Source organism: Pimephales promelas, chromosome 1 (assembly GCF_988280905.1).
Source record: "Pimephales promelas chromosome 1, fPimPro1.hap1.1, whole genome shotgun sequence".
Classification (NCBI taxonomy): Eukaryota; Metazoa; Chordata; class Actinopteri; order Cypriniformes; family Leuciscidae; genus Pimephales; species Pimephales promelas.
Genome location: NC_142769.1, coordinates 51,495,515 through 51,515,507, shown reverse-complemented (window position 1 = coordinate 51,515,507; position 19,993 = coordinate 51,495,515). Strand labels below are relative to the sequence as shown.

At 36.7% G+C, this 19,993-nt stretch overlaps 2 protein-coding genes across 3 annotated transcripts; one reads left to right on the top strand and one right to left on the bottom strand.

The window, feature by feature from the left end:
* Window positions 1-516: 516 nt before the first annotated feature.
* Window positions 517-7,133, bottom strand: LOC120461216 (FH1/FH2 domain-containing protein 1). Its single transcript, XM_039649373.2, has 9 exons — window positions 6,252-7,133; window positions 5,065-5,208; window positions 4,490-4,672; window positions 3,876-3,995; window positions 3,637-3,798; window positions 2,904-3,133; window positions 1,153-1,357; window positions 876-987; window positions 517-797 (listed from the first exon to the last, which is right to left on the bottom strand). Exons 1-9 carry the CDS (start codon window positions 6,675-6,677, stop codon window positions 769-771), a joined length of 1,611 nt encoding a protein of 536 aa, XP_039505307.2. The 5' UTR covers window positions 6,678-7,133; the 3' UTR covers window positions 517-768.
* A 2,261-nt stretch (window positions 7,134-9,394) lies between these two features.
* Window positions 9,395-17,662, top strand: LOC120461243 (uncharacterized). Of its 2 annotated transcripts, none has more exons than XM_039649408.2 (7): window positions 9,395-9,650; window positions 10,595-10,704; window positions 10,785-10,862; window positions 12,193-12,270; window positions 13,498-13,565; window positions 13,649-13,820; window positions 15,006-17,662. In XM_039649408.2, exons 2-7 carry the CDS (start codon window positions 10,636-10,638, stop codon window positions 15,222-15,224), a joined length of 684 nt encoding a protein of 227 aa, XP_039505342.2. In that variant the 5' UTR covers window positions 9,395-9,650; window positions 10,595-10,635; the 3' UTR covers window positions 15,225-17,662. The 2 variants fall into 2 exon arrangements, with proteins under 2 accessions (XP_039505342.2, XP_039505341.2); XM_039649407.2 differs by having other exon boundaries at window positions 9,398-9,650; window positions 13,495-13,565.
* Window positions 17,663-19,993: the final 2,331 nt, after the last annotated feature.

Below are 19,993 nucleotides of genomic sequence, written 5' to 3'. Positions count from 1 at the left end.
CTATATCTGCTCTGAGAAAACAGTGATGTCATCATCCAGCTAAGTTCAGTTATCATATAATGGTTCAGAAAACACTGTCAGAACTTTTTTATTCATATAATTGTTATAATACACAACAACTGTAGTAATGATTGTAGCTTATTTGATTAATGTCCTGCTGGGAAAAACAAAACAAAACACCAAAACCCGTTTAGACTGGTTGGCAGGTCTTAACTGGTTAAAACTGTTCTCCACGACTACGACTACCCAAGCTGGTGTTCAGCTGGTTTTAGCTGGTCTTTTAGCTGGTCTCCCATCCAGCCTGGTCTGCTAAAATAGAGTCCAAAACCCCTCTAAATACCAGCCCAAACCAGCCAACCAGTTTATAAGCTGGTAAAATAAATACTCCACATAGCCTTAATGCTGGATTTAGCTGTTTAATTGTTTTTTTAGCACGGTTTTAAGTGTCTGTAAACCATTAGCACCATATGGTTGTTGTATAATAGTATAAAAAAGGCAAATATGCGAATCAAGCAATATTATGAAAAGGCTACTCCATTTATTTGAAATTAAGGCAAAAATATTATGCTTCAAGACAGTTCATTGTAGGTTATACCACTCTACCGTCATTATACTAAAACATATAAACAAAGTAGCCTAGTAGCGATGCAAAAGAAATCACAGAAAAGAGATTTTAGCTATTTCAAGTTTTGTTTCCATACTCAAAAACATAATTAGTTGACAAGCTAATACAATGGGCAACACTTTCAAAGGGACGAGGATTGGAGTTCACCACTTCAGCCTTCGGGAGTGACAACCTGCAACAAACAGTCCTTATATGTAAATATTTTCAATTTAACTTAAAATCAAATGATGAATTTGGCACGGAATGATACCTCTTTTGTCGCTTGTCTTGCTGCGCTGTCGTGGAAGAGTGAAGTCGAAGCAGAAAGACAATGATTCAGGAGTCTTCAAAACCTCCTCAAGTTTCACCTGTTCCTCATTCTTCTACAGTGAAAAAGTCCATAAAAAAATATATATATGTATATAAATACTCCATCAAAAACCACAGAAGGCATGCTTTGTTGAGACGTGAGAATGTGTACGTTTGAACTATTTGTAAAAGGAGTTTAGGCTCTTATTTGTGAGTTAGAGCCATTATTTAATACTTACGTCAGATGGGCTTCGTTGGAGTCTGGATTTGAGTTTAGGTGTGCTTTGACTGTCTTTCTCCTCTTTCTCCCTCTGTTGAAGGATGGCACTGCGAGTGGCTCTGTACTCCAGAGCAAAGTCACTGACGGTCTTACAAAACGCCTCAGCGCTCATTTCCCTCACCGTGGAGCGCGAGTAACCGAGGAAGAGCAGGAACGAGTGGAATCTGAGTGCAAGAACAAATGAATATAATGGACCTAATTTCTTTGCATTGTCTGAGGAATTTTGTGGAATGGATTTAAACACTAAGCACTCATTGGTAGCTGAAAGCGTAATAAATAATATTAAATAAATTAACTTCTTAAGTTGCCAGCCACCAGCAGTATAAATTCCTGAACATGCAATATGTCAAACAAAAGAACAGAGTCTCTGCTTTTAAACAAACAAACAAGCAAATAAACAAAAATCTGTTTTCTTCTAGATTCATGCATTATTTTGAATATGAGTAACACTTGAATGTGGGTAATTTTTATAAATAAAAGCAACAGCTGAGAAAATCCTGTTTTTTGTCAAAAGACCACATCTGGAACAAACTTTTCATAAACACACTCTAAAAAAATGCTGGGTTGTTTCAACCCATCTTTGGGTCAAATATGGACAAATTCAGTTAAATTAAATGTTTAAATTACATTTTTAACCCAACATTTCAGTTTGTCTATATTTGACCCAAAATTGGGTTAAAACCACCCAGCTTTTTAGAGTATGAGAGCATATTTGCTTGCAGATCAGTGTAAATGTTTCTATGAAAATGCCATACAGTATTGCTGCTTCTAGAGAGAGAGCGAGAGAGATCTAGGCAGGTGGAGCTGGGGAGGTGGAGGGGTAGAGAGAGAACTCGCATTGTGTGGAGCGAGTGCATTCGTACAGGTACGTCGAGGTCAAATCGGGAAATAGTAATGATGAATACATGAAATCGATTGATTCATTACATTTGAATAAACCACACTGTAAAAAATAAACCGTAAATTTTACGGTAAAAAAATGGCAGCTGTGGTTGCCAGAACTTTACCGTAAAAAATACGATAGGAACGTTAATGGTTTTACAGACTTAACTTAAAATTTACAGTAATAAACCGTATTTTATTTTCTGATAAAATGTTGATTTACCAACTTATTGATATCTGTTTTAGACCATTGTAATACACTGACAACCATCAATCATCACAGCAGTGATGAGAGTTACTTGAGCAATCACAGCTCATCATAAGCGATTACTTATTTACTTATATAAAGAAGCTGCACAGTGTCATTCACACAAACATCATGGTAACACACATGAAATTAACAAATGCAATAAACATTGATTTAACAACATGAAATGTAACATAAAACCCTAATGTACATAACTGATTAGGAAAAAAAACAATAAAACTATGAGGAACTATAGTTATTTCAACAAAATTACATCAAATGTGAAGTGTCACACAGGGAATTTTGGGAATGTCAATTTACGGTTTTTCACTGTAAATTATTCAACGATTTGTCCTTTTTCACTTTCAAAAACTGTAAATTTAACGGTATTTTACTGTAAAATATCACAGTTATTTACCTATAAAGTACGGAAACTTTCTGTTAACCAATTAACAGTTTTGCACTGTAGCATTTTTACAGTCTTTTACTGTTAAAATCACGGCTATTTTTTACAGTGCAATCCAAATGTGAATAGAGTTTCGAGGCTCAACTATTCATTTGTAGTAAGCAAATGGTTTGACCTGTTGATGACTCTGCGGTGAACTGCTCGTAGCACCTTCAACCTCTCCTCACAGTCTTTCAGAAACTGGCGGAGCCGATGATGGAGACCTGCCTCTTCTCCACCTTCCTCTTTTCTTCCTTTTCCCGTCTTTTTCTTTCCATCCTTCTCAAGAAGTCTTAGTTGATCCCAGGATGCTTTACAAAGGGATTCAAGCTGGGAGAGACTCAGTTGCACTTGTGTGTAGTCACACTAGAGTCAAGAAAATGAGGCAAGTCAAAATTTATTATTAAAAATGGAAGGGGGCCTTAAATAGACCCTTGGGGCACACCGCATAATTGGGGAACAAACGAAGAAGAAAACTTCCCAAGAGAAGGACATGTGTTCACTTTTTTAACTGGATATCGTTCAAACATGAGGCTGAAGTAGGATACCATTCAAAAAGATTGTGCATGTTTACTTAGTCCAAACTTTTGACACAACAAAAGCATTATGTAGCCATAGCCAAATGATTGAGAAGCACACGTGTTTCCCACAATGCAATGTACTGAGCTTGACTTTCCTTTTCCAGTGAACGAGGTCATATCATTTTATCATCATCTTCCTGGGTCATTATTTGCAACATTAAAGGCATGTTTAAACAGTTTACTTAGCTGGTTGAAGTAAACATGTGATCAATGCAGTGATTTAAAAATGTTTAAACTCTACTCTGCAATGCACATCCATTCACAAATAATGCACACTATTCTTAGTACCTTGCTGGCTTTTGTGACGGCAGTGATGTCGGAGTAGAGATCAGAGGATTGTGGGTAAAGCTGGAGCAATAACACACACACGTGATGAAGAAGAGGCTGCCGGCTGTGTGTGTCTCTCACCTGAGAGAGTTTGCCCAGGTAACTTAACTCAAAACCCCTCGCCTTTATAAAACAGAAGACACACACCGTCATGCAATGTGAAGGAGACAGGTAATCAGGCACACAGGCGTTCACCTCACCTTACAGCCGTTCAGAAAGTTGCCGATGGCCAGAACGGTCGCAAGAATGCAGCGAAACGTCTGATTAGCCGCTAGCTGCTCCATGGCTAGCTTCAGATGGAAGAGTGGCTCTGCGATCTCCTGTTTACACACACATATTGTGAGCACAAATGAGCAGACATCAGAACAGTTATAAGCTCTATAGTTGATGCTTTTTATTCATTTCAAACGATAATGGATAATCCCAGCTAACCGTAAAGAACATTTTGCTAACATTCCCATTAAACAATAAAACTGTCGCTATCCTTGAATGATACCAATCACACCATAACCCAACGATAACCAATCAGATCAACCGGTGATTGTCAAGCAATGGATCTCTGAGCTGAGCGAGTGGGGGCGGGGCTAATTTGCATATTCATAGAACCACACATACTAAATGAGGCAAGGGTGTCGAGTTACATTCAAGCTATTTTAAGGCATGAAGACACTTTTCCAAGGAAAGAATGCTTAAATATGTCATTTTGGTGATCAAAGATGAGATTTAAGGGATAAAATGATTGACGCTTCGATGAAGGAAAATGGATTAACACATATTGCCAGCTTATGAATGTGCATCATTGAGTTCCTCTCACTCTCTCCATGTTGTCGTGGTCCAGAGAGAAGGCCCAGATCTGCAGTCTGGCGCTCAGATGAGGAACGGCCCCCAGGGTCAGGAGACACTGCTCTGCGGGGCCCAGAGTCGAGCCCGGGGCCCGAGCCCGAGCCTCCGCGATCGCATGCAGCTCCTCCTCAGTGGGAACCAGCATCTGCAACCTCTGAACCAATTCAATCCACAGTTATTTGTATAGCGCTTTTCACAATACACCTCGTTTGAAAGCAAATGCATGTTCCAATATAGAGTGATCTATCATCAGATGAAACTCTAAGTTTTGTATTTCAGAAATCTACAAATACAAAACCACTGCGAAAACAATGAAATAATTAAAGATAGAAACAATGAGCTCATTGAAGTAATGAATACTTGTTTGTTAATTTTGAAAAATGTAGCATTGGATTGGCGCATTTTGATTTTAGAGTGAACCATTTGCATTTGTTGTCAACCACAAATGCATGTAACTCAATACTTTTGCTTTCATAGTCGACTACATCATATATGGTGAATCTTGCAAAATTAGACCGGAATGAATTTATGATGTTTCATGCTCACCTGGATGTCTTCTCTGTCCAGTACAGTGTTGTCCATGCTGAATATGGCAGGAGGGAGCAGGTGTGCCGGCGGGAGTCCGCTCAGGGCTATAGTGATGATGTTACTGCGCTTCACACTTAACACACACACACTCAACTCTTTCTGCTGCGCAAACCAACAAACAGAGAGAAATGTGAAGCAGAAACACTGAAAAGCTCAATTCATGGATGCGTAAAAAAATTTTCGCAAAAAAAAAAATACGACAATGTCAATCACGCTTGCACACTGCCTCCGAAACTATCGTCCATCAAAGATTAAATCGGATCAGGTTCTATTTTCTTTGTTTTTCGCAACCATAGCAAGCAGTGTTAATGGTGTTTTTTTACAATTCAGAGCCACCGAATCACGAATACGAAACAACGCATACGGAAGTTTCGGACTCAGTGTGCAAGGGCCTTTAGACTTTGATTCCATAGAGTCGGAGGAGATCGAACATGTTTGATGTTTTGAAACGACTTTAGAACACGCGTTGTTACATTTGTCACGTGTCTCCTAGCAACAAGGTGCACATTTGTTGTTTTCGGAACAACAAATTTTCTTCGTTTTGTGCAGCTTTTTCAACATTTTAGATGCCGGAATATGATCTTTCTGAGATGACGGCACCCCGTTTAACATTCAAAAAGCCAGCTTTTTATTTTCATGCAAAAATACCAAATTTGTAAGTTGAAAATTAAAATTATAAATAAGTGCTTTTTTAAAAAAAAAAAAAAAACATTTAGTTTCTACACTGTTGCATTATAAAAAATAATGTCCACTCAATATTTTACCATTTTTTTTAATTGTTCAATTTTTTTAATTTAGTTAATTTAATATTTATTTTTCATTTTTTACATTTATTTTTACACTATTTTTCTTTACTTTTTTTTCTCAACAGCCCCCAATACTTTTAAAAATAAACCTTCCAAAAAGAATACTTTCACAGCCCTTTTTTGATTCCAAAAGAAGCTTTCATTAAGTTCTTAAAAGAACAATATTTTCCCCCATTGATTTTTAAATATATAAAGAAACATTTTATGGAATGGAATTCGATGGATTTTAAAGGTTCATGAGTCATTAAAGCCAATAAAGAACTTTGATCTAGGAATTATTAGTTGTGTAGTGAATCCCAGCGTTTACCGAAAGATTTACTTTTAGAAGTGTAGTCTTACCCGCCGTCGCTCCATCAGACTGCAGAGGGCGCTGTTGCTGCTGCTTTTGCTCTCAAACAGGTATTCCAGTCGATTGGTGTCGAGATGAACCGGTTCCAGACCGGCCCAGATGGACTGGGGCCCGAAGCGGCCCACCCTCGGCACCGGCTGCAGACTCGCCAGTGCCCTCCAGTGGAGCCTCAGCGTACGAGCTCCTGACGGACCCGGCGACCCACTGGATACAGGAAGAGGAGGAGCCGAGGGGGGAGGAGGCGGGGCCAAAGGGGGAGGGGGCGGAGGCACGGAGGACGCTGCAATCTGATTGTCTTCATCAATGCTGTCCAGCTCAAGATCCTCGTCATCCCATAGGTCGGAGAAGTCGAGGGCATTAAGGCGGAGCAGGGGGGCGTGTCTTATGAGCGATTCGACGGATTCGGCTTGTCTCATTGGGTCTTCGTTGATGATTTATTTATTTAAAAAAAAAAACTTAAGGTAAATGAGTATTGTGCAAAATAATGCCTAGGTGGCCAATTCAACACAGTGACCAAATCTCAATATGGCTATCTCACTGGAATGGTTTACCTTGATCCGTGTCCGTTCATGGTGTCATGCAGCTTTGCAAATGATCCTCCGACGTTACAAGAGTTGCCATGTTCTTCAAAGGCAAAGATAATCCATACATCAAACGTGTGTAAATCCCAGTTCAACACTGAGTTTGAGCTTGACGTCTCTGATGGGTCGAATCACGAAATCTGGCAGATCATGTGATGTGTCTTTCATCCAGGACGGCTCGAATGCTGAGGATGCTTTTTAGCATGTTCTCCCACAGTTTCAAGCACTCTGTTGCGTTGAGCATGTGTGTGTGAGAGACGTGACACTCCGTCTGTGTCATTATGAGGGGTCGTTTGCACAGTTTATTTGAGTTGCGCCCTTTCCCTTAATTTCCCTATCTCTCCAGCATCTCCTGTTTATATCACAACTTCAGTATCTCTCTGTCTCCACCCTTTCGCTCTCCTTCCCTCTCTTTCATGCTGAGAGACTGCATATGGATTTTGGGTCAATAATCACTATATTTGTCGCTTATACTTGATTAGTTTGGGATCCGAAACAACCGTCTAATTCTAAGTAGCCTATATTGCAAAATATATAATTAGAAAATGTCTTTAGGTTGCTTTACCTGAGTTTTTTTCTTAAAAGTCAAGTAAAAGAACTTGAAGAACTGAAGAACTCAGTTTACAGTGTGTGTGTGTGTGTGTGTGTGTGTGTGTGGGAGAAAATCACGCAGTGGATTTTTCCAGTTCAGCTCCTATAAAAACATTCAAAGACCTTTGCCATTTTTTTTTCTGTTCTCCTGCCATTCTGCAGATAAAATAGCTCTTAAAATATATATGGTTCAAGGACTCTTAATAACCATTTGGCTTGAAATAGTGAGTTTTTATCAGTTCTAAACAACCCGATCTCACGAGAATTCGTACGAATTTTACGAGGTGGCTAATTCATAACAATTCGTACGACCTCACTCGTACGAATTCGTATGTTTTTGCTAAATCGTACATATTTTACGAATTGGCCAATTCGTATGAATTCGAGCGAATGACCTACCCCTGACCCCGCCCCTAAACCTACCCATCACGTGGGTTTGGACAAATCGTACGAATTCCTACGAGTGAGGTCGTATTAGTACGAATTAGCCACTTTTTAATCAGTCGTACGAATTCGTACGAATTGGTCGTGAGATAGCGTAGGTTCTAAAACATTCGTAGCACAGATATAGAGACATTTAAAAAAAATAGTTGGGCTGAATTTATTTTTTGTTAACACAGTCTCATCCCAAAAAGTCATATAACTGACGTCTTGGGACGTATTTTGACCATACGTCAATATCCGCCTTTTTAGGGCCCCCTTAAACGTCAGTAGATGGCGATCCCGGGCCGTCATACAACTGACGCTTTACCTTTAACGTCAGTTAGGTGACGGGTTAGGTTTAGGTCTGGGGTAGAGTTAGGATCCCATAACCTCATCTACCGACGTTTAAGGGGGCCCTAAAAAGGCGAATATTGATGTATGGTCAAAAGACGTCAGTTATATGACGTCTTGGGATGAGACCGGGTTGTTTTTGTACAGCACTTATTTTTTTCCTAGTAATCAACATTTGCAGGCCTAATAGTAAATAAATAGCATGCTTTGAATGGCACAAGGGTTAGTTTGTGAAGCGAACACTGTTCAGAATAATGGCGCCTTATGAGGCTCAGTCTCCAGAAGCTGTTTATGTTGTTTGAGATCTCGGGGGAAGTCATTGGTATCACAGGACTTTATGTTGTCCATAATTGAGTTTAATGATGTTTAATTATGAGCTTTGAGAGGGCAATCCCAGACTCCGGTCCCAAGGGAACGACCTCTGATTAGAATCAGTCAGACGTTATTCATATTCATTCTCTTTATGATGTGAAAGAGATGCATGAGTCAGAGAGCCTTAAATAAAGCTATTCATCGGCTATGTCTCATTTTTTTTCTCTCTCTGTTTTTTTTCCGCTTTTTTGTCCCTTTAAAAAGCTCCTACACAAATCTTTTCATTCTGTGCATTAGAATCCTGTTGATTCTAGGATTTTTGGTTGAGCTCATTTAGCATAAGAAACAAATTATATGGTAAAACTGTACAATAAGGTTCAATTTATTTAACATTAGTTAGTGTAATTACTAATATGAACTGTCAATGAGCAATACAGTATTCAACTTTCTTAATATTAGATAATACAAATACAGCTGTTCATGTTAACAATACAGCCTCTGATTTTAATAATTTATTAAATGTTGAAATTAATATTAACTAGGCTATAAGATTAATGAATGCTGCTGAAGTTTTGCTCATTCTTAGTTCATGTTAACTACACCTTGTAAAGTGTCATCTACATTTCATAGTATTCCTTAGAATTTATATTTATGTTTTAATGTGGTTTTATAATTATGTTTTAATGTGGTTTTATATTTAAACTATTTGAAATGTATCTTATCTAATTAAAATTTCTGTTCCTAACTAAAATCTCTGATCCTTGTACTTCCAGTGATGGAGCTGTGTAAGCTGTGATCGTCATTTCATTGGCTCCTCGTAACGTCATACGTCATCTCTCAACTTCGGGAGCGCGCGCGCGCTCCTTTGCCCTGCTCCGGAATGTTATTTATGGCAGGCGCGTTCCCGCGGACCGCACCGTTATTATTCGACGAGCGACTGACATCGAAACTACAATGTCAAACATTTTGAGGACTCTGAGCGCTTCCGTGTTCACGCGCGCAGGGAATAAGGACCCATCCTGATTTGTTAATATTATTATTATAGGCTACCGCAACATCTCCCAGCGATCAAATGATATTTCTGGACGCAAAAGATTGTTAGAGATCAGGATGTATCATCTTTCAGATAAGGTAAGTGACGAGCGAGCGCTTACGAACTTCACTCTTGCGCTGATAACGAAAATTTTAACGCGATTTTTACATTATCGCTTGTTTTATGTGAAACTCGTAGTTTTGTGTTTGTTTCTTGTGTTTATAATTACTACTTTAAATGATTGACGTCAACTACAGCTATGAAGCGGAGGTGTTGCGTAATGTTATTTAAAGTGTTCAAGAAAGACGATACGAAAAAAATGCGTTAAATGAAACTGAGCGAACGAAGGAAATATGCGCGCCTGTTTTTATTACGTAATGAGCGCGCGGGACAGATGCGCGTGGGATTGAGATTCATCTAGGCTTTCTTATAAGCGCAGTTCCCTGGGAAAATGAATCGAAGAGAAAGAAAACTGTATAAAAATGAGGTTATGCATTTCGTAACATGAGCAAGCCGGTTTCAGTTTCAGACAGCTGCGTGAAACTGATGGTGCAACCACTTCAAAACATCACTGTCACTGCTGCTGACACCACGCAATAATGTCTCGATTAGAAACTTTGAAATGTAAAGGTATCAATAACTGCATAGGCTAAAATTAGCCTACTGGACACTAAAGCATGGGTAACACTTTTATAATAAGGTTTGTTGCATCGAGCAATACATTTGTTACATTATTTATTAATCTTTGTTAATGTTAGTTCATATAAATCCAGCTGTTCATTATGTTAGTTCACAGTGCATCAACTAATGTTAACAAAAACAACCTTTGATTTTAATAATGTTTTAGAAAATGTTCGAAATTAATATTAATGCATGTTATAATGCTGACAGATTCATGTGGTTCGATGAGTATCTAAAAGTCATCATATATGTGTGATTATTTTAGTAGAGATCATTTGCATTGAGCCTGCTGGTATACTGGTGATGCATGTGTGTGTTTCAGTGGTTCTGTCTTTATTTATCCCTCGCTCGCCCGGTGTAGGTGGAAGTGTGAGAGAGAGAGAGAGAGTGAGTCAGGGAGAGATGATGGAGGTGATTAGAAGAAAAGACTCCAACGGCCTGTTTTCAGACAACTCAGACAACGACTGTGAGGTATGTGTGTGTGTGTGTGTGTGTGTGTGTAAGAGAGAGTGCCATGATGTGAAGCACATGTTTGATTGGTCTCTTTGCAGGACATGGGGGCATGTGGACAGAGTACAAGTGTGTGTTTGTGTGAAAATACACCCTTCTGCGATCAGCACACACAGGAGGTAAGTGTCTATCGATGACTGATGTGACTCTCTCGCTCTCTCTCTCTCACACACACACACACACACACACATATATATTTTTATTTATTAAAATAGGCTTACATAATATAGATATACATTTTCTGTCCAGGCAATGTTATATAACAAGACAAGCTTCTATTCTTCTTCTAAATCTCTTACAATACTCGATTTAGAGGAAGACGAAGATATAAGGCACTTGAAGACTCACAAAAATACGACATTAAAAAGTAAAAAAAAATAAAATTGTTGAATCAGATTGTTTCCGAAGTCCCTGGAGGGTCCGACTGTAATATTCAGTAATGGCGCAGGAATAATGTCTCAGAAAGCAGCCAGTAACTTCAAAAGAACCTTAAATTACCTGTTTAAAGGCACAATATGTACGTTTTTTTCGCCACAAGAGGGCGCAGTTTCCAACAATAACACAGGCGTAGGTTGATGACGCAGTGATGAGCTGAATGATGAGACTGATGGATCTAATAATGTTTATGGATGAGTGTATCCATGTTTTCTTTTAACATTACAGTGGTGTAAAGCAGGTCGTGATTACTAAAGAGACAGATATCCATTTATCCATATCACTCTTAGAAGAAAAGGTTCTATATAGAACCTTAAAAGGTTCTAAAGCGCTACGTATTTGGAATCCCTAAAATGCAATGCACGTGAATGATCACAAAATTCAAGATTTGGTGGTTAAAAAATGTCATTAATCAATATCACACGAAGAGTGCCATTACAGTTTTTCTCCTCCAAAAATCTGCATGATTAATTAAGTTACTACAACAGTTTAATAAACAATAATTTAATAACAACTACAAAATGTTGCAGAATAATGTAATATATGAATGAATAATAGCCTTTTTGTGCCAAAAGTGTTCTTTAATGTCATTATTGAACCTTTTTTAGCATAAAATCTCTTTTGGAGTTGAGTAAAGAACCCTACACTCTTAGAAGAAAAGGTTCTATATAGAACCTTAAAAGGTTCTATCAGCGCTACGTATTTGGAACCCCTAAAAGGTTCTATACACTCTTAAAAAAGGGTTCCTCTGGGTTCTATATAGAACCCGGAGGTTCCACACTTGGCCAATAGAACCTTTTATCAAAAAAAAATGGTTCTATATAGAACCATTTTGGAGTTCCATATATGAAGCGGGGGTTGGAACCATTTTTGGTTCTAAATAGAACCATTTCTTCTAAGAGTGTATGCTACATATATAGAACCCTTTTTTCTAAGAGTAAATCTGTGGGATTTTTTCAGTAATTTTATAAACCACCGTTAAATAAAAGTAAAAGATGTCTCGTCTCTCTGCAGGACTCCCGTGTGAGGTGTGTCCAGTGCGGGAAGAACAGACCCATGATCACCAGATACTCCGAGGGTTACGGCACAGAGGTGAGCATCTGCACCAAAGACTGTAAACAAATCTGGATTATAATAATAGTGTCCGTTTTTGAAGACCAAAGTGGGCGGAGCCAACTGTCGTCAGTTTATCACTCACGGATGAACGAAAATATGCAACAAGGCGGAGGTGAAGTGACGCTAACGGACAGCAGACAAACGGCTAGTAGTGACATCAGCGGCAATACACCTGTCACTCAAGTGGCCCCGCCCTTAATTATGCAGAGCTTCCATCCTCTCCTCAGGTTTTTTGACCAGAAACGCACCTTTTATTTATTTATTTATTTATTTTTTTAAATTGAGTGTTCATCAGGACTTTTGTCGCACTTTATCCACGAATACACACAATTTTTTATTTTTATGGATTCGAGGAGTTTACAAAAGTAAAAAAAATCCTTTTTCCGGGTCAGTTTGACCCCCATAGGAATGAGTGGAGTGCGAGGAATGCGTCAGTACACATTGAAAAAACTAAAAATGCTCAAAAATTCAAACTAAAAATGCTAAAACTTTACAAAAAATAGATTTTACGATGTATACATGTGTATCTGAATGCATATTGCATACTAAAGAAGAGAAACTGATTTTAGGACCCAGCGGAACAGCTCATCTGCTCCATATTATAGAGATCAAGAGTTATGAAATATAACTTTTCAGGTCGCAATGACACCCAATGTAAGATATTTAGAGCTGATTTAAAAGGGTTATGCATGACATTGTTATTTTGAATTTAAGTTGAAAGAATGTGCTTAAATTATTATTTATTTATTGATCAAATATAGTCATTTAAAGGTAAAAAAAAAAAAAAAATTACAAAAATTTTGTTCCAAAAATGTTCCAATTCCAAAAAGGCATTACAAATAGAAAAAAAATATTATCAAAATGAAATAAAATAAACTTTCTTAAAAAAAAAAAAAAGTATAATTTTCCGTATGGGAAAAATTTGTCACAAAGTGTGAGGGAAGGATGAGGTTTAAGGCTTAATAAGTTATAAAAAAAAAAGAAAAATGAAATGTCGTCATGAAGGGCAAAATTAGAGCAAAACCACTTTTTGCACCAGACTGAGAACATGTTTCTTTCTGCTGTAAAGTTGACTCACTTCTGCAGCCGGACTCTAGTGGCCAGTGGAGGAACTGCAGTTTAACTCACCTCCATATTGGATTCAAGAGAGAGACGGGAATGAGTGCGTGTGTGTGTTTCAGTGTGTGACTCATGTTTCAGGAGGAGTGTTTCCAGTCTCATCCTCAGGGAGACAGTGATGCAGATGCAGACATCGAGGACACGGACAGCAGGTGTGTGACCAACACACACACACATACATGCACTAAACTGCATCCACTTCTACAACTCTTTCTCTGCATTGTGATTGGTTCAGGCTCCAGATTGCGGGTTCCCTCCAGCGAATCAGCTCCCGGAAGAGGAAGCGTCAGCGACTTACGCGACAGGACACGACGGAGAGCGAAGACGACGGTGGGCGGAGCCACAGGACACACCGCTGGAGTCTCCGCCTCAGTCCTCATCGCTCACACAACAGGACCATATTGGAGGTCTTTACTCTTTACAATATGGTTCATTAGTTAACATTAGTTCATGTGTTTACCAACAATGAGCAAAACATTTGTTACAGTATTTATTAATTTTAGTTAATGTTAGGTAATAGAAATACAGCGCACTAACTAATTTGAACAAATACAACCTTTGGTTTTAATAATGTATTTGTAAATGTTGAAATTAATATTAACTAAGATTAAGTTATAGTGTTTTAGTGGTATTGTTCATTCCTAGGTCTTGTTAACTAAGGTAATGAACCTTTTTGGAAAGTTTTACCGAAATTACTTACATTTGTAATTGTGTTCAAGAAGTAATAATTTATAAAAAAAATTAATAATAAATAATAATAATAATTAAAAAATAATATATATATATATATATATATATACTGTATATATATATATATATATATATATATTACTATGTAAACTAAAAACATTTTTTATTTTATTTTCACTTTTTAATATGCATAGAAAATAATAGTATAATAATAAATAATAATAAATTATATATATATATATATATATATATATATATATATGGTATCAATATATTATAGTTTTATAGTTTATTATTTGTATTTACATTTTCAGTTTTATATTTTTGTAATTGTGTTCGAGAAGTACAATCAAAATAATACATTTTTTTTACTACGTAAAAAAAAGACATTTTTTATTTTCATTTACCATTTTAATATGCATAGAAAATAATAGAATAATAATAATAAACCAATAAATTATATGTATATATATATATATATATATATTATAGTTTTCAGTTTTATATTTTCTTTTTATATTTGTTATTTTTTAATATATTTTTTATATTTTTATTATTTTCAGTTTTATATTTTCCGTTTTCTTTTTAATTTTATTAAATTAAATTTTCATTTTTATTATGTCTCAAATATATTTTTAAAATACAAATTTAATATACTTTGTATCAGTGTTTTAAATATAGTTTTCATTTATATATATATATATATATATATATATTAAGCAAATTTAGGATTTTAAGTTAAACTAAAATGTTGCCTTGTGAACTAGATGACATGTATTTTAATAGATTAACTAATGCACTGAAGTAAAACAATTTTATACAATTAAAACATCACATATAGACTAATATTAATGAAGTATTTGAAGCAACCCGATTGAGAGCAGGTTCCTCTTGACCCGCAGGAGAGCGTGTCTCAGGTGCGTCCGCTGGTCATCTGTCGCTGTGCCGCGCGAGACTCTCAATCCGTGACGGATGACAAACCCGCCGGGGGGAAGTGGCTCCTCACAGCGTTCCCCGTCCCACTGTCCCCGCCGGTGTCCTGCTATCTGCTCATCGTCCCTCTGTCCGTATCTATTATCATCGTTCTCATGTCACTCCTCTTACTGCTCACAGACACCTGACCTCGCCTCATAAAACCACTGTATGAAGCACTTCATTTCTCTCTGTACAGTAATATCACATCATGCACTTTCAATCAAGACATTTTAAACTCTTTTGTACAGTGTTACCCATTTCTGCCAGAGAAGAAAAAAAATGCTTTGGTATAATAAAATGACATCCAAGTCATAATTATAACAAAAAAGTAAATTATAAGACAAGTCAAAATTATTAAATACTAAGTTTAAATGATTAAACCCAAAACGTTTCATAATTACGAGATAAAAAGTATGGCATACTAAGTCATAATAATGGCATAGAACATCTAAACAATCGAAAAACAAAGTCAAAAAGTCATAATTATGGATTAAAAGTTATAATCATGACAAAAAGTCAATTATGTGATAAAAAATCTAAATTATGACACACTACGTGAAATTTCTTTCATAATTATTATGAGAAAAATACAAAATCATGACAAACTTAAGTTATAATAAAAATGTTGTCATAATGAGATACAAAGTACATTTTACATTTCAAAATACATTATTTTATCATAATAATACTTATGTCACATTTTCAACTTTTGTTTTCATAATTTGGACATTTTATTTTTTAAGCATGAGTGTTCTGTTTATGGTGGAAATAAGCTTCCATAGTTATCCAACACCAAAGACATCAAATTCATTTGACAAAAAGCACATCTGGATGCATGACGTGAGTGTGAAATTAAAGCGATAATGTAATTAAGCGAAAGCACTGTGTCAAAGCATCCAGTCAAAAACCAGTTTCCACACGTAATCTTGTTTAAGTAAAAAGTTGTACTTTTTTAAACAAACGAATGACTGTAATTGTGGCTAATTACATTTCACATTGAAATTTCATTGGCTTTAAATAATAATTAATAATAATAATAAAAATCACCAGAACTCAAATTGATGGACGCACTTTAGTAAGATGAGAACACATATAAATATAGGCCTATATTTTTAATATAATACAAAAGATGTATTATATGAAGTTAGAAGTTATGACAGTGTACTCTGCTCTTTGAAATGTTTAATTTGATGTTGTAAAGTGGGCGTTTAGTGAGTTTGGGGAGGTTTTTTTGACCCAGACGAGGAGGATGAAGGCCATGAAGAGCAACATCTATCCTCATCTGCTATTAGCCAAGACCTTTAGTACATTAACCAGCATCAGATTACTTAAGAAAGATTTTAGAAAAGCTGCATCACCAATAACAGCATCTGAGGGCAAAGGAAAGACGTTTTACGGTCAGAACAAATTTTTACAATTTTTTAAAATTGTGCACATCATTTATGAGGACAACTGCTTCTTGATGAAGTAAATCACTCTCTCAGTGCCATCAGTAATAGAGCTGTTATCTAATTCTTCATGTGTGGGAGAGAAGCCAAAGGCCCACCACCACATGTGGGCTGAATCTATGCAAGCGTCAATCGTTTTACAAACTTTTTTTTTTGTGTGTGTAAATATGCTCTTAAGAGTTTCAGTTCCTTTTCACTTGTGTTCATGGATTCGTTCCTCTGTGTAAAGGGGCTGTTGTTGCTTTACCGCAGTTTACCGAGTCTGTCAAATTAGTTCAGACAAGCCTTTCCCATAATCCCTCTGCATTAGCTCATTATCTGAACGTGAACGTTCACAGTTCCCTTTCGAGGGAACTCGAACTGCGTCGAATGACACTTTGGGGAAACGCCCCTCAGCGTAGCGCCTCTGAAGCATGAATAAAACTAGACCAATCCTGATTGCATCATAAGCGGAAGCTACAAAGACACACCGGCACACAAAAGTGTTACGCCGCCTGACGTGTTTGGAACAAACACTATAACAGTTGATTAGTTTATTTTGATAAAACATAATATGTATACATGAATACTACGTATTTAACACATGAACAGCTTATTTGATGTCTATTTTAGAGCCAAAACTGTATAGTCTATCCAATGAAATGTTGTCATTACAGACACTATTTTATATAGTGATTAGAACAAATCTCAGTAGGCTATAACAATATAGTTTGGATGTGTTCATGTAAAAATAACGTTTACTAATGTAGGAGCGAGAGTGAATGAAGGAGCGTGCGTGGCTGTGCCATTCATTCATTCACACACAGACACGCAATTCATATTTAATCAGGATTGGTTTAGTTTAATTCATGCTTCAGAGGCGCTACACTGAGGGGCGTTTCCCCCAAAGTGTTGTTCAACACAGTTCTCATTCCCTTTCTCAGGGAACGATGGTTACAGTCGTAACCTTGTTAATAATTCACAACCAGTGTGCATCTGCACCTCATTCCAGCTTATTCTAGATCTCACATTTATTCATATTTGCTTACTGTATATTTTTTTTGTTATATATATATATATATATTTTCCCTGTGCAAATGGTATTGTAAATTGAGTCTGTGTCTGTATTTTAAGAGAAATAAAAGTATAGTTTGACAGCAAGTCTTGAGCGTCATATTTTCACAATTAACAAATACTATTGTTATTTCTGCGGTGTATTATGGTTGTTTTCTTTCTCCTCTTACTTTCATTCTTGTCTGTCATGAGTCTTAGGTTTTGCGATTGATTGGTTGTCATGTCAGTCATCATTGATCAATGGCTCGACACCCTAAAGGAACCGATCCAGACTCTTTTTTACCGAATAGAGACCCGAACATGAGAGGATACAGATATAGTCACATGTTTTCTCTTGGTTGTCTTACGACTTGTTGTTAGTTGTTTTTTTTTTCCTGGGTGAAACAATAATTGTGTGTTAGAGTTATGTTTCCGAATTACTTCTCTTAGTTTGTATTATTTGATCAATTTGTGATGTGATTTTACTGAAGTGTTCATTCAAAATATCTTCCCGGTCCCAGAGAGGAGGAATAGTTTATGAAGTCACGAATGCATCACGTTAGAGTGATATAGTTTAGTTTATGCACACCAGTCATACATTAACTCATGACTATCTGTGCATTAATTAAACATAAATCAATGCATATTAGTGCACCCATATTGTAAAGTGTTACCCATTTATGTTTGTTAGTTAGATTAGTTTAATTGGCATTTCATTGCAGAAGATTTGTTTATTTTCATAAACTTGTTCTTTGTTAGTTTAGTGCATTAAATGTAAGTTTGGTTGATTTCTTTGCTTTAACAAAGCTTATGGTCCCAGATTATTATTTGTATAAATTCTGTAAATATTTGTTTTTTGTTTTGTTGATGCACTGTAAAAACAATCTGGTTACGATTTTCCCTTTATCACTAATATGTTCCATTCCCTATTAGCCCAAGACATCGGGATCCCAACATAGCAAATTTGATCTGGCCCAGCTCTGCTCCAAATAACCCCATTTCCCTTGGCCCACATTCAGTCCGGCTCAGATCCAGACCCAAGACATGGAGCACGCATGGGCCAACACTCGCCCAAGTCTCAGCCACTGAATAACCTTTACAGGGCCTGAACTGGGGGCAGATTCTCAGCCAATTAATAAAGCATATCAACACAAGGCCCTCATCCATTTAATAAACCACAACTAGCCCTACATTGAGACAGAATAGGTTATATTCTTGGTACCAATTCTCAGCCTTACGTAAACCAAAACAGCCACACCTGAGCCTCATCTAGCCCAGTCCCAAAACAGAATTGTTATCTTTTATACATTGCATATTTTTTACAGTACTTTTTTTTTCAACAGATTGTCAAAAAGCTGTAGCAAAGTAGTCCAAATGATGGCGTGTAGCATCTGATTTCCAAGTTTTTTTTGTTTCTGTTTTGAGATTATTACTTTATGCTTCCTTGCCTTCTATTGCAATCATATTTTATTTTATTCTGGTTTATAGAATTGAATACTGTTGAGAGGTTTTGTAGAAGCGCACATTGACATGCTGTTTCATAGAATGGCCACAGGGTGGCAGTAACCACCATTAGCATCATTCTGGGACCCTTAGCATTGCACAGAGCAAGGTGAACTCATAATTCGATTTCGAATGAATGGAGAATGAGCAACTGTTGTCCTGTGTCACTATTTCCAATATTTCCAGTTACGCACCTTTTATGTGATAGATATAACAAAATAAATAATAAAAAAAATCTTTCTTTTAGGCACACACAGACCTCAAGATTCAGTCAATGCATCTCAACAACGGTGACGTGCAGAATATTCAAGTAGGAAAAGTAAATTACATAGACAATTTATAATTTATTCATACCGCAATGCATGATGGGAGCCATTAATGAGTTGTGATTGGTGGCAACGAGGATTATTATTGTCACCATGGTTGAGATACACAGGCTGATTATTGATGTCTGTGTTTCTAAATAAAGATGAAAGTGATTTGATCAGAACAATTTATATTAAACATTTTGGATTATAAGAAAAATATGGATAATCATATGCTGTAGAACCACTAAATTGTTGCTAACAAGTTAAACCAAATCATCTGAATAAGTTGCATTTTTCAGATCACAGTATAAGGGTCAAGAGCCCAACTAAAGCAAACACTGATCTCCATAACGGTGGCTTAAAATGTGAGATTTTGTCCTTCAATTATTCTGCTTGTTAACATCAGGTGCCTTCAATAATGCTCAATCATCCCTAAATTAATCCTTTAGCCGTACTAAAGGTATGCAAACTAGCTGTGTGTAAAGTACTGGCTCCAATTTCCAGACTCTTTTGGACACAATATTAATTAAAAGAGGCATTTATGCATTGCTAGAGTCTTGGCATGAGCATATTCTCTCTGTCTGTCTCTCCGTGTTCTCTTGGCATCTCCGGCAGGATTCCAAT